Source organism: Embiotoca jacksoni, unplaced genomic scaffold, assembly GCF_022577435.1.
Source record: "Embiotoca jacksoni isolate LCO1_2020_lvr unplaced genomic scaffold, fEmbJac1.0.p SCAF_2, whole genome shotgun sequence".
Taxonomy (NCBI): Eukaryota; Metazoa; Chordata; class Actinopteri; family Embiotocidae; genus Embiotoca; species Embiotoca jacksoni.
In genome coordinates, this window is record NW_027185340.1 from 13,717,853 (window position 1) to 13,732,691 (window position 14,839).

Consider the following 14,839-nt stretch of genomic DNA (forward strand, 5'->3'; position numbering starts at 1 on the left):
TGTAAGGACTTTAATGTGTCAAGTGCCATGAAATAACCTATGTTGTGATTTGGCACTATATAAATAAAGTTGAATTGAATTGAATTGAATACTTGTTTTTAAAATGTAAACACTTTATGTCTCCTTCAGTCCTCAATGATAATAGTGAATATCTTGTGTGGGCTGTTGGTTGGACATTTTAAGGGTGCACTTCAAGGTTTAGGGAACACTGGTTGAGATTTTTTTTTTAACCATTTTTTTTTAACATTATATAGATCAAACAAGGGATCCAAAAATTACAAAAAAAGTCGACAATAATAGAAAAAAAATATTCACTATTTGCTGCCATCAACTTAAAGTTATTCAATTTACAATGGAATTTTAACATGGGGGAAGGTAGAAAGTTAATGTTAACAGTTGTGCTCAATAAATTATTAATAAACTGTTAAAACGGGTGTGGCTTAACTTTGGGGTCTTTAGCTAATCGACTAATCGATCCATTGATGGCAGCAGTTAAAAAAAACACAGAGTATAAAGTTGGACATATGGGGCAGCAAGTTTTAATAATTGATGAATTCATCATATATGAATCTACTGTTTTTCTCATGGTGAGTTCATTGTTTGTTCTGTAACATGTCTGAAAACATCTATCATAATTTTGCAGGGCTTCAGATAAGAAACCTTTTCAAAACTCAAGACTCAGAGATCATCCTCAAAAACCTACTTTTGAGAAGAAGAATCACATGAATTTTGAGAAGTTTTGCTTTTAAATCATTGAAATAAGGCAGCAAACATTTATTATTTTCACGATTGAATAATCTGTTGATTGTTTTCTCAAATAATCAATTAATTGTTTAATTGAGAAAATGTCAAGTTTCTCAAAATCTAAACATGGTGCAGCCTCAAATGTCTTGTTTTGCTCTGACAACAGTCCACAGCTATACATAAATTTGGTTTCTTTCCATGAGGACTGAAGGAACCAGAAAATAGTTACATTTCAGAAGCTGGTATCAGAACATTACAATTGAATTTTTTTTTTTTCCCTTTCAAAGAATACTTAAAATGAATAATCAACTAGCGAAATAGTTGTAAATAGCCAAAATAGTAATACATTTTCTGCTGATCACATAATCGATCCATCGAGAAATCATTGCATGTCCACATGGACACACTAAAAATCTCGGAGTTATCAATTAGACCTGATACAAAGGCCATATATTAAGTACAAGGTTTGGTGCTTATTTAAGACATGGAGCAGCATCCATCCTGTATAGCCTAAAAAAAACCAGTCCTTTATTGTCACTGTCTAAGTAACGTAAAGTGACGTGGTAACGAGCCGATTACGTTTCATCTGAATCTCGGTGGGTCATAAAAACACACTGAACATGTCATGAAGGTTCTGAGTCACATCGAGCTGACAGCTGGCAGCATCCCCCATCACCCTCATCACGCCGCTGCGCTCACACCGGGCTGAACGTCACCTATCTGGGCTAATGTCATGCTGGCGTCTCGCTGTCGGCTCACCAGCGTCTTGGCCACGTTTCCTCTCTGAGTGATGTTCTTGCTGTGTTTCTCGTTGGCCATGCGGATCCTCTGTTTAGCCACCATCTTCCAGGACGAGTTAAATAACAACCCGGGGTAAATTAGAGCCTGCTATTTTCCTGATGCTGCAGGCTGGTGACGACAGCCCCCCCTCACCTCCCTCCTGCGTCAAGTTGCGAAACCTCCGGCGAGAGAAAAACGGAAACAGCTGGTTTTCTTTGTTTGAAAATGTTAAAATTCCGACAACAAGCACGAAGCGATGCGTCATATTTTATAAAACGCACTACGGAAGTGATTATGATCAATTTAACGTATTTCCAAAATGTTCGCAACAACTGAAATGTAAAGCTTTCGACGACATTTTTTTTATTCTGAAGGTATAAAAAGGAAGTCACGTGCTTTAAGTCGTTGAACTTTACAGCAGCTCCTCTCTTGCACCTGGCGGAGATGAGCGCGTGTCCAGGGGCGCGCTCGAGCCATCGATATTGGATTTCAATTGATTACATTTGAAAAGTCTGTAACTGTCTCTAGTGAAGACTATAGGGACATTCACGAAATTATTAAACACACACACACAAAAAAAAGCTTGGTGTGGGGTATAGTAGCAAAAGAAAGCACATTTATCAAGATACATTTAAGTGAAATAAATAAAAGAAAAAAGAGGTACATTACACTGTTGTGTTAATTTAATGTTTACATTTGTGCAAAATGTAGGCTCTGTAAAAACAATAGTTCTCAAGAGCTGCCAAAATTCATCATTTTGGATTACCTATACTCAAATGGGATAGAAAATAACAGCTTTTTACTTTGAAAATGTCCTCTCCTCTTAATGAACAATTGTTTTTTTTCCCTTTTTTTTAAATCAATGTTATGATTTGGCAAATATTTACAACACATGCAGAGTAGAAAGTGGTCCCAAAGGCTATTTATGAAGGAATAAGAAGGAGCAGAGTGAATGGATTATTGCAACCAATACTTCCTGTTGCACACTACAGACACAGTCAGAACCACTTTTCATGCAGAGACTGCAGCGTTTAAAGCACCTTGAATTAAAGTTGTCCTCTCTGTGAATGCAGGAGAGTAATCACTGCCCGCTGACAAGATCTGTTAAAGCCGGTGTTATCACATTTTTATTTCAGGCGTGTAAATTACCTTTCAGCATATTCAAGTGGTCTGAGAGAACGGTAGACTTGTGCACCTCCTTTTGGTTTCATATTCAGGCTTTAGAAAATCCAGGCTGTGATTGAGACTTTTGGCCAATTTCAGAGAGAGGGGGTTCCTATTCTACAAACATGTCTCTTCAGATGTGAGGTCTGATTCAGTGGTGAAAAATCCCGAAGAAAAAGTTGCTATTGCAGCAATGGCAACAACCAGGAGACATTGAACACCCCCCCAGCTCACCTCTCCTTCCTCTGAGGCACGACGTGGGTGACCAGAGCGAAACCAACTCGGAGGAAGCCAACAACCAGGGCTCTCACGATATTCAATTCTGACAATACCATTATCAACAATTCACAAAATATCATCGCAAAATCTTTAGAAAAATTGGAATAAATTAATAATGATAGTGCTATCAGTCAAATTCATTAAGACATTTGTGTGCTTTGACACGTTTTTGACAAATGAACGACAATCAAAATACGAATGTAGTTAAGTGGAGTCTGTAACCAGAACTGTGTAGAAGCGTAACAATAGAGTAATTACACACCACTTAATGGATGGTAAAAAGGCAACCAGATGAACTTAAACACTTGATTCTTTGATGATGCCAAACCATTAACTGGGAGAAAGAAAATACTCCAACAACTAAGCTTTAACAACACAACTAAGACCTAAGTCTGAGTGTCTCAGGGCTAACAAACTAACCGCAAGTTGCTCTCTCTGCTGTGGTGAAATCTGCAGGATGATGGAGATGAGAATCTGCCACTTATCCGGGGTTGGTTAGCCTTCTGGGGGATGCCGACGCATTCCAAGGCCAGATAGTATATATAATTCCTCCAGCTTGTTCTGAGTCTATCCCAGGATCTCCCACCAGCTCGACGTGCCTTGAAAACCTCCGGTGGAAGGGACCTACAGTCATCCTAATCTGATGCCCAAACCACCCGAGCTGGCTCCTTCAAATGCGAAGGAGCAGTGGCTCTACCGCAAGCTCCCTCCGGATGTCGGAGCTCCTTCTCCTGTCTCCGAAGCTGAGCCTGGCCACCCCGGGTAGGAAACTCATGTCAGTTGCTAGTATCAGTGATCTCCTTCTTTTGGTCACGACCCGAAGCTCATGACCAAAGGAAGGTCGGAACGTGGGTCAACTGGTAAATTGAAAGCTTTGCCTTCCGACTCAGCCCCGTCGTCACTAAAACCACCGAGAGAGAACCAAAGATAATTAAACTCCTTCACGTGCGGCCGCAGGAACTCCGTCAAAACCTGAAGGAAACGATCCACTTTTTCCAGCAAAGAACCGTGGCCTCAGATTTCACGGTCCGGACTTTCATCCCAGCTGCAAAACCGCCCCAGCGCGTGCTGATCAGGTCAGGTGGTATTTCCCCCATCGGCCGCACAGCACACGACGAATCAGTAGCAGCTTGTTACCTAGTTATTGTGTCTTTTTTTTTTTTTTCCACCTGTGTTTGATTGGAAAGCAGCGACCAGCGTTGAGGAAGCAACGCACCGAATATGTTGGAAGCAGATAGTTAACGGTGCTGGGTTATTTATAAAAAAAAAAAAAGCACATATGTGTATTATTAACACGATATAAACGTCACGGTACGTCGTGACCCCTTCGACCAACAATCGGCCGACTGCCGGAAGTGGAACCGTGAGAGAAAACTTTGGCAACCGGGAGACCCGCTGCAGATCGCCCGCTTGCCCCGGGGCAGGCAGGCGGCCGTCGTGTGCTGCAACGTGTGAGCGAAGCTCGTGCAACACACCCATGCTGGTGGGAGGGGCTTAAGACACGGAGGGTGGAGGGAGAGCTGCAGGAGGACGGCTCTGTTTCCTTTTTTTTGGTGCTTTTTCTCCAAAACTGCCGACTCCAGCTTTAAGATCAGGGCGAAGAGCTTCAACATTTCTAGCAGCAGTCTGATCGTGTTGCATTCACTAACGTGGTGCAAAACAACTCGTCTTCACCTTAACACGACACGCACATGTTTACGTTTCAGTTACAGCTCGCTGACATCATTCACTGCCTCCGACAAGCCGAGCTAGCTGGCTGCTCCGAGTGAAAGCGGGGCAGAGACAGAGCAGGGGTTGCCTAGCAACTGAATCAAAGGGTTAGCTTGGGGAGGGACACAGAAAGTCCACCGATGGAGAGAAGAAGAGACAGACGGGCCGGTCTAAGCAGCCGACTCATAACTAAGCGTGGACTGACGAGTGTGTTAAACTGCTTTTAGTGCAAAAGGAAGAATTCTGCGTGTTTCCTCGAGTGCAGTCAGACGTTCAGCTGACTGAACAGAGTTGAGCTCTAGGAAAGGAGAGTTTCAGTAAACCGAGAACAAAGTGGGGACAAATGAAAGCAAAAGTAGAGATGGATACCAGAGAAGTGAGAAAACACATTTTGAAACAGATGTTTAAATATTTAAATCCCTCATTCATACGCTCGATTCTCATCTGAGAGTCCGTCCACTCAAACTTCTGTCCTGAGTGAGAAACCGGCAGCTGGTTTTCTGTGGTGAGACATTGAGACATTAAGACACTTTCTGCTGTCAAACATCAGCTGAAAACCATTGATTTTGACATTTGCTTCAAAAGCACACATGAGAAATTCCTCTCTGTTAAATGACAAAATAAATGTGACTAATTCCTGCAACAGTTTGATGCAGTAAATGCGTCTCTTACCGTTTTAATTTGATTTATCTTCACTGTCAGAATATTTGCCTTGCATCGACAGCTGTACACTGTTTCACAGGAATAATAAACACTAACACGTTTAACCAAAAAAACAAAACAGAGTGAAAGTCCACCTTTGCACCATCTTTGTCAAAATGGCTTAACAAATAAATGGATATACTAAGTTGTGATCAGAAATATGCCAAGAATATATAAGAAAATTGGAACAACACAAAGTTTTTGAGGTCAAATGTGCAGACCACACGAGCATAAATTGTCCACCTGTTCAAACACTGTTTTTAATTTACACATGACGAAAACAGAACTGTAAGTAACACTGACGTAAGACAGGAGGCCATTTACAGCTCCTCTAAGATGATTATGGAAAGAAGCCTGCAGGGCGGCAAGTAGATGGGTCAAAAAGAGAACGCATGTATGTCTGACACAGCAGCTGTAGCTGACTTTAACAGAGGAAATACCTGACATGTCATCCGTGCAACTATGAACCCGGTAAAGATAACATGTATGCATGAATACAATACACACAAAGTGGTATTAAAAACAGACTGACTCACAGTTGGGCACAATTTAAAGTTAATTTAAAGATAGCTCTATTCTGCTGTCACTTCAAAATATCTCCATTGTAAGACAATCCCACCCGCGGTAGCCCGTAACACTGAGGATATGTGACCTAAATTCTGGCTTGTTTACCTCAAACCTGCGACACTAATTATAGTCCATATGCACACCGGGCTGCACAAACATATACTTCCAACAACCACACGACGGGAATGTAAACAGTAGTTAACTGTAGCAAAATAAACCCGAAACATGAGAGATGAATTCAGGTGAAGAAAACTGGGGCGGGGGTGGGAGCGGCGGAGGAGGGAAGGAAACATTTGATGTCTGCATGTGAAGGTGTGACATGAACAACGTAAGCTCTGTATGAAAACATATAGGCGGGTCGCTGGGTTGAAACCCATTACGTCCCAAACAAGCCGCCTTCTTTTCTTTTGATGGCCGGGCTCATTTGCGCGCCTCGTTCGCCCACCGCTGACCCGCCGGCCCTGATGCTGCCGGCCCAGACAGAGCTTCATGTGTCACTTCATGTACAGTAGCTCACACACGTGCGGCCCTCACATAAAATACACACTCCAACACACCAGCAGCTCAGTTATGTTCAGGCGTTTTCATGTCTGCAAACGGTCGTGTTCAATCTCGGTGCTGCTGTGATGAATGTGAAGGAACACCGACACATTTCCTGCAACAAAAACACAGGTCTTTAGCAGTGTCCGGGAAAACCTTCCAGCTGTATGGGTCTCTCAAAAACACGCTCAAACACATAGAACGGATTTCCACTCCGAAAATATTTACTGTTCAGTTACAAAATCGGCCTCTCAAAGAACTGAAAGAAATTCCCTGTGCGACTTTTGTAAGGCACCATTTATAAAAGCTTTATAAACTGTTATGAATTTCTTTGGTAATGGGTAACAAATAATTTATTTTCTCAATGAATAAATTGGAATTTCTGCTCCTTTTTGAAATCAATAATCAATCCAAAGTGTGTTATTATATGAGAAGAGGGCGGTACTGAGGACAGACAGGAGAAAAGTGATTAATTCAGTGACATGACGGTCACGGACTGAAGGTGTTCTTTTGCCGATCTGAGTCGCTGAGTGCAAGTTAATGATTGACTGCGTTTTCTAGAGAACAAAGTACAAATTTTAAGGTGTAAGCGAGCTTTGTAAGAGAAGCATTTAATGGCATGAAAGATTAAAGAAACATACAAAATTAGGGCGGAGTGAAAGCAGGAAGCAAAACCGAAAAGGGCTTTACTTAGGATAAAAGATAAACATGAAACTTCCCTTGACAGGAGGTGAGCTATTGTTAAAAAAAAATAAAAAAATTCAAAACCTAAAGCAACACAATACAAGACTTCTGCTGATAACAGAAATGTAACTCTGGGAGAAGAATAAATCCTGGCTACACATCAGTTTCACATCACTTTACCTAAAGTGTTTCATCTGTCCCCTGAGACAGAGAGAGTGAAGTGCAGCAGAGTCTTGCACCCCCACCCTCTGCAGCTATGTGGCCCACTTTGAATGCCAGACTCAATGAACTGCCTTAAGATGTGGATATGTGTGTGTTGTAGTCTTTGTGCCACAACCAACACACACACACACACACACACACACACACACACACACATCACACACACACACACACACACACACACACACACACACACACACACACACACACACACACACACATCACACATCACACACACATCACACACAGGAAATATTGTCAACCATTAAAATTATAGACCTCCAGATAAAACTAGAATTACTGCCTCTAGGAAGTTTGTCTCCGCCAACAAGTCAATTTGCAGTTGACAATCATGTTTATCCGGATTCATATAATACATGCGGTGATCTGATAGTTGTTGCCATGACAGTAGACAATGCTTCTAATATGGATGTTGCTGCAAAGACGCTACAAATTCTTAAAACATGGATGGTGGATCTATACAATCACCACAGCTTTAAGGTGGACACCCAAGATTAGTGTCTTAAATTCAGTATCTGACCAAATGTGAAATAGGGTCACAATCACCCCTCTTAATGGCAGAACTCTTCCTGACTTATGCCATTACCTTCCAAAAAACGGGACGGATGTGAGGTCATGTGTCACATTTGAAGAAATTCCCTCCGGGCATTCTTGAGATATCGTGTTTAAGAGTTGTGTTTTTGCAGAACATTACGATGTCACAGTGAAGTTGACCTTTGACCTTTTGGATATTAAATTTAATCACTTCATCATTTTATCCTCTTGTAAGTTTGTCAAAATGAGTGAATCAGTTGTGTAGTTGTGGCCTCAAACTAGTTTTGACCGCCAAAACCTAATCAGTTCTTCGTTGATAACAAGAGAACATTTGTGCCAAATTTGAAGAAATTCCCTTGAGGCGTTCTTGAAATACCGCGTTCACAAGAACAAGAAGGACAGACAACCTGCAAACATAATGCCTCCAGCTGTGACTGTCGCCGTCAGAGGAAGAATCAAAACACAGGTTTGTTTGAGATGCACAGGATCACCGACTGTGACTGATGTTAAAATGGGTGTTAAAAGGAAGATGTGCAAAGGTGGAAAGGAATATTAAAAATCCTGGGAACAGGGATTTAACAAAACGCTCAGTGTTGCAAACCCTGAAACTGTGAGTGTGTATGAAAGTGGAAACAGCCTCTGGGTCTGAAAAGTGAAGCCACTGCTGAAGTGCCTTAAACTGCAATACAATACGGGGTTGGCTCCAAGAAGGCTCCGGCTCCATAAACTCCCATTCAACTTCTCTAGTGAAATACAAAGTCCGTAAATTCGTTCCACAAGTCACGATGGTGTCATTCACTAAAGTCACTCTTTTTTATTCGTTTTCTGGCAGTCCATCTGAAAATAATCCCATTATGAATTAAATATTAGCCCTTAAAAAGCGGTATGTTTGAATGCACGACTGTTTGATTGACAGGTCTGGTGCCGTCAGGTTGCCGCTACAGGTGGGCGGGGCCTCATGTCCTCTGGTTCCCAATCAGATCGAGTCAGATTCACTAAAATGTTGAACTCAAGGCTTTAGAACAGTCGTTCACAAATAAATGGGTGACGTCACTGCTTGGTCGAACTGCAGGCAAAGTTCCCGAGTCCCCCAAAAATTCCCTGGATTACACCCACACGTGCATTAAAACACCGCACACGGCTGGACATGCACACCAACTCTCACGCCACAGTGTGAAGTCACCCTCGGTCTCTTCCATGTCTCCGGTTCAGTGTCTTTTCAAACGTGACTTTCATCATAACATCGCTGGTTCGCTCTCAGTAATCTGCTCTAACGGCGACCGCACACATAATCCAGAAACGTGACTCAAGTCTTCTCACTACTTTTTTTTTCCCCGGGAAGTTCCGCTACATTTCACGCTTTTCATCATCAGATGGAGCTGCTGCCGGCCTCAGAGGAAGGAGGATAGTTTTGGCTTGCCGGGTGGGCTAGGACAGAGCGTCACCGAACGGGGAGGACGCAACGTTAAATCAGTCAGCCCTCGCTGAGCGGTGTGTTGCTCAGTTTTGCGGTGGTGAAGAAATAGAATTGTCTGATTGCCAGCGAGGCCGAGACGAGGGGCAGTAGGGGGGCAACCACCAGAGGAGGTCTGGCAGATGCAGCTGTCATGATGTTCGGGGCAACGGCGGACATCACGGGAAACCCGCACAGACGCTGCAACAAAGCGATGGAAGAACAGGTCGAAGCCTACGACCAACTGGTGCACCTTCAACGCGCCTTGCAGAGATCAGACCCAGCTACACACCCTTTCGGCAAGCCGAGGCACAAAGGGTGTCTGGTGAATGGCGGCAGTAAATGAAAAGACTCTAATGATGGTTAGAACAATGTGTCCCTGTGTCTGAAACTGTAAACAACTAAAGCACAAAAGATTTTAATTCAATTTCTCTCCATCTCGCCACAGCCTCGATTCTCCCTTTACTCCCTGATGAGAATGATCTGTGAAAGGAAGACTCTGACTTTGCTTTTTAATGCTGAATGAAAGTCCTTTTACGTGATCCCACTACATCATTTAAATATTCCTCAAGAAATTCCACCATAAATATACAAAAGAAAACGCAAAAGCACACACACACACACACACACACACACACACACACACACACACACACACACACACACAGATCTTGTGACGCTACTTTTTCCTTCATTTACCCCGACATTAAACCTGCAGACTTATGAAGAAGTGAGGACCAACTGAGATGTCCTAACTTCTAAAAAATGTCATCACTCTTATGGTCTAAAAACTTAACTGGCCCGAGTGCAGTGGTTGTATCCAGTAACCAACTGCCGGAGACTGTGACTGTCCTGGCAGGCCTCCATTGTGGGTTTTAAAATGTCATGCATTTAAACCAGGGCGTTGCTGGACCAGAACCAGATGCACACACCTGAAAAACAACACGGCTAAAAGCCCTTCTTGCATCCCTACAACTTAAAAGTTGCGGGTGGAGTCGTCGGTACCTCACTGCTGCAAGTTAGAAGTTAGAGAAATGTAACATTTGTACTGGGTGAGAGAGAAAAAAAAACCTATGTTTTAAAGTTGAAGTAAACAAGGATTGTTCCAAATATACACCTTCTGTTATGATACTGCCAACCGCTTTATATGATAATTGAGATGAACAAGTCACCCTGAATATTAAAGTCTTGTAACCACCCCTGACTTTAAGATGAGTCATCATCAATAATCAAAAACATTTTTATCTTTTCAAGGAGGAAGAGAAACAGGGATTTTGTAATAAGAAATACTTTTTAAACATACAGTGCCAGTTAAAAGATCTATTCAATAAAGGTTTTTTCCTTATTATTACTAATTTCTAACTAAAGACATCAAAACTTTGAACTTACACATATGGAATGATATAAATATTTACATTTTAGATTCTTCTAAGTGTAAAAACAGCATAGTAAGGGTTTTTGGCACAAATTAATCCGCTGCTAAGGTGCACTGAAGGAAAAAAAAAAAAGAGTCCATAGAAGTAAAACCTGCAGCAACACTTGTCATTTACAGAACAACTTTAATGTTCAAAACAATACGTTTTTTTCCACAAGGTCACAAGTTGTTCTTTATATAACAAGTGTTAGTGGAGTTTTGAACTCTGTAGATTCCCTTCAATAGCCGCTGTTTCAATCAACACATGGACACAGGAGCAAAAAAAAAAAAAGTCATTTCATTGTGGCTTTAAAGATCAGTCACCACACGTAAAAAAAAAAAAACTTTTTATGAGTTTCGATTTTGTGTGCAAAAAAGTTTTGATTTTAAAATTTCTGCATTCAAGTATATTGAATTTTTTAATGAGCTCTTAAGGGCTGTAAAATTGCATTTAAAAAAGCTTCTTACTTTCTCAGGGTAGCACACACGGACTGTTTCATAGATATTTCTTCTCTTTACCTTTGATAGTAAAGATGGTCTGTGGTGCTTTAACTACCACCATGTGAACACAGCCAGAGCAGCACTGATACTTTGTGGGAAACACAGCAAATAAGAAGCGCGAGCGAGGAGGCCGTGACTCCTTTTATTTAGTTTTGTCAGGCGGTGACGTTTGAGGAGCCTCAGATTTGAGTGCGTTGGTGGGGAACTCGACTTCGCCTGGCGTGTGGATGTTCGACAGTTGGTGAGAAACCACTGAGGAAACACAGAGGACGGTGTCCATCCTGATTGCGTCACCACCCTTGTGTTACATACGCAGACTTTTACTTCCATTTACTCTCCATGGAGACAAGGTAAACATACTGGGTGTCAGCTGGACTCTGGATGGATAAAGTACCCATCCTGTATGTTATGGAGGACTGAGAGTGTTTTGGATGTTGCCCTCGTTAAATCTGTTAGATATAATCAAATTTACTGATGGCATGAAGGCTTCAGTGGAAAATGTTCCTACTTAAAATAGAAATGTTTCAACCTGAATTAGATTTATTTATTTATTTTTTTTGGGGGGGGGGGGGGTAAAGTTGGGTTCAAATCAAACATATTTTTTTGTGAAATTCAGTGACTATCTCCTCGTAGTCTGCTAGCTATCTGCTCACTACAACAACCTTCAAACCCGGGGCCAAAAACACTTTGTGCTGACGAGTTTGTTTCGAGCCAACTTCAGCAGCCCGTCAACATGTGATGCCTCTTCGATGACCAGAGGAATTTCAACAATATGCCTGTCGGTGGGTCCCTAAAACACAGGACCCAGAAGTCTATCAGTAAATAAAGCACAACAAAACAAAACAGCAGAGAAGTGTGCAAAAAAAAAAAAAAAATGATGTATGTAATACAAAATGTAAAAATGTAATGAGCACATGGCATGAGAACAGCTAATTAACGCACACTGACCAGGTGACTAAAGTCCTTCTTAGTGTCGCTCACCTTTCTTTCGGTTGTCACAACAAAGGGATCTCAGGTAGCACACTGGCTTCAATGAAGAAAATGAAACAAAAAGATGAACTAAATACATTTAAATAACATTTGTGTAAAATATCAATGGCTAATTGCTTCAAGCCAAAAAAAAAATAGTTGCATTAAAAAGACATGTCAAAGTGAAGTCTGTCGCTTCCTCGCTTACATTTGCAGTACAATGTATTTGGACAACCAAGCGATGTCACCCACGGGCTTGTGAACTGCCGTTTGAAGCCTCGAGTTTCAGATTTTGGCCGTCGCCGTCTTGTTTTTTTTTTTTTTGGAGCCAGAAGTGTCCATGTTTGGACGAGCTGGGGAGGAGCAAGCGGTGGATCTGAGTCTATCTGATTGGGAACCCGAGGACACTAAGCCCCGCCCACCGACAGCAAAAACCTCACTGCACCACAGGCGTGTCAATAAAACAGACACGCCCCCCAAAAAATGCTGCTTTTTGAGGCCTAATAAACAATTAATGATGGGATTATTTTTAGATGGACCACCAGAAAGCCGATGAGGAGATGTAACTTTAGGAAATGACACAAAATTGACTCGTGGAAAAAAATTGATTTACTTCGTATTTTATGAGAAGCTGACGAAGAGTCTATGGAGCGAGGACCTTTTAGAAGCCAACCTCTAGTGGCACTCACTGGTATTGCAGTTTATGGCACTTCTGCATCGGCCTGATTTTGACTGAATTTTTATCCCAAACTTTTATTGTTTAATTTTTCTAGTTATTTTGTCATCTCTTATTATTGATATAAACACACACATACAAACAGGCTTGTTGTTGTAGTTTTAAAAGCCCTTAAAAATTTAATTATAGTTGACCTAAAAAAATGTCCTGATCTTTATCTTTCCTACAACCAGATAAAAAAAGAATCCAATTAGACAAATAACATTTAAAAAAAAAAAAAAAAATCACAATATTTTTGTATTTACCTACTGAGCACACTGGTCTCAAACAACACAACGCACGACATCTGCTGGCGACGGGGAACACGTGGTTAAACTGGGGCTACTGGGATTTAGACCCGGCTGCTCATATATGGTCATAACTGACCTCCAAAATATACTCGGTCGATGCTTCATAAACACACTGATTTCCCTCAAAGTGCAGATTCTCACGTGTGAGTCGAGTGGGGAAAAAAAAAAGTGAAGTGTGAAGTGTTAATGGCTGTCTGCCAGCGAGCTAAATGTGCCAGTTATTCAGTCACGGCAGGTAACTGGGTCAGTAGCCCATAATCCCCTTTGTCCTCCTTCAACCCTCTCCTCCATTCATCCACTGATACTGGATCAGTAGGACAGGACGAGGGACAGAGAAAAGCTCAGAGACGGCACAGGCGAGAGGATGATCGGGCCTTTTTTTTGTGTGCGTGTATCTTTTCGGCTTTTAGTTTTGTCACGTCAGTCTCGTTTGCGCTCTCTCGTCGCCTTCCTTTTCCTGTTTCACCGACTCCTTTCTCTCTTTCATAAAAACCGACCTGTTTTGAACCGTTTCAAAGTGCTCAACAAAACAAATTCCCGAGGGTTCACTGTGACCTAATGTCACCATGTATCTTTGCCAATCAAGGGCCTCCGAGGATGCTTGGCTGACGCTGCCTTATTACGACCACCTGCATTGCTCATACACTACCTGGCCTTAGCAACAAGCGGAGACTGCGGTATCTCCCCCCCCCCCGGGGTGATCGGGGCACGTCCCCCTCCACCGGTGTTTCATCGAGTGAGACCAACTCATGACAAAGGCAATCATCGCTGATCGTCAAAGATCTTTTCGAGATTGTGACTTTGAACCTGCGGTGAGGAACTTTTGTCTTCCACTTCTGCCAAGTGAGAGTAAATACAAAGACATGGTCAACACGTGCCTGCAGAGTGCATGTGATGTGTGGAGTCTCTCTTCTCCCATTAACCTCTTTCCAACAAACACAGGCGGATCTTTCCAGCAAGAAAATGCAAAAAGAAAATTATACAAAAATAAAACCCTAAAAAAATATTCCACAGAGATGAATAGGATTTAGAGTATGAAATAAGATCACAGTAGGAATATTTATAACATGTTTATATAGAGGCTTTCATGGGTCTAATATGAACTGAAAAGTAACTGAACAGCTAAAACATGGTTCAATAAAAGACTTTACAAATCAATAAATTGATCCATCACTGGACAACCTGAGAAGGGATTCATCTACAATTTGTCCAATAGTGAGGCGATGATTTTTTTTAAATTATGAAATGCAGATGTGGTGTGCATCTACTAAATCATTTATCACTCTAATTTTACTGTCATGTACCGCCGTCCACCAGCTGGCGTGACAGCGGTGTGCCACTCTAGATTCAGTGTCAAATGTCAATCGTGAGTTGCACTTGAACGCGACTCCTTGAATCATCAGTATTTTCGAAATTGCAGTGAAAAAAAACCTCCGCCAGAAGTCTGAAGATTTTATGTGAACATTTTGATCTTCGCTGTCACAACAGTCGTGAATCCAAGAAATAAAATCTACCAGGAGACGTTTTCA

At 41.8% G+C, this 14,839-nt stretch overlaps 1 protein-coding gene across 1 annotated transcript in view; it reads right to left on the minus strand.

The window, feature by feature from the left end:
• Positions 1–1,676, minus strand: part of LOC138201304 (stress-associated endoplasmic reticulum protein 2) — a 4,382-nt gene extending 2,706 nt beyond the window's left edge. Inside the window, exon 1 of the mRNA XM_069154684.1 lies at positions 1,504–1,676. Within this exon, the coding sequence (XP_069010785.1) occupies positions 1,504–1,587 (84 nt within the window). The 5' untranslated portion in view covers positions 1,588–1,676. The remainder of the gene's footprint in view (positions 1–1,503) is intronic.
• Between the last annotated feature and the right edge of the window lie 13,163 nt (positions 1,677–14,839).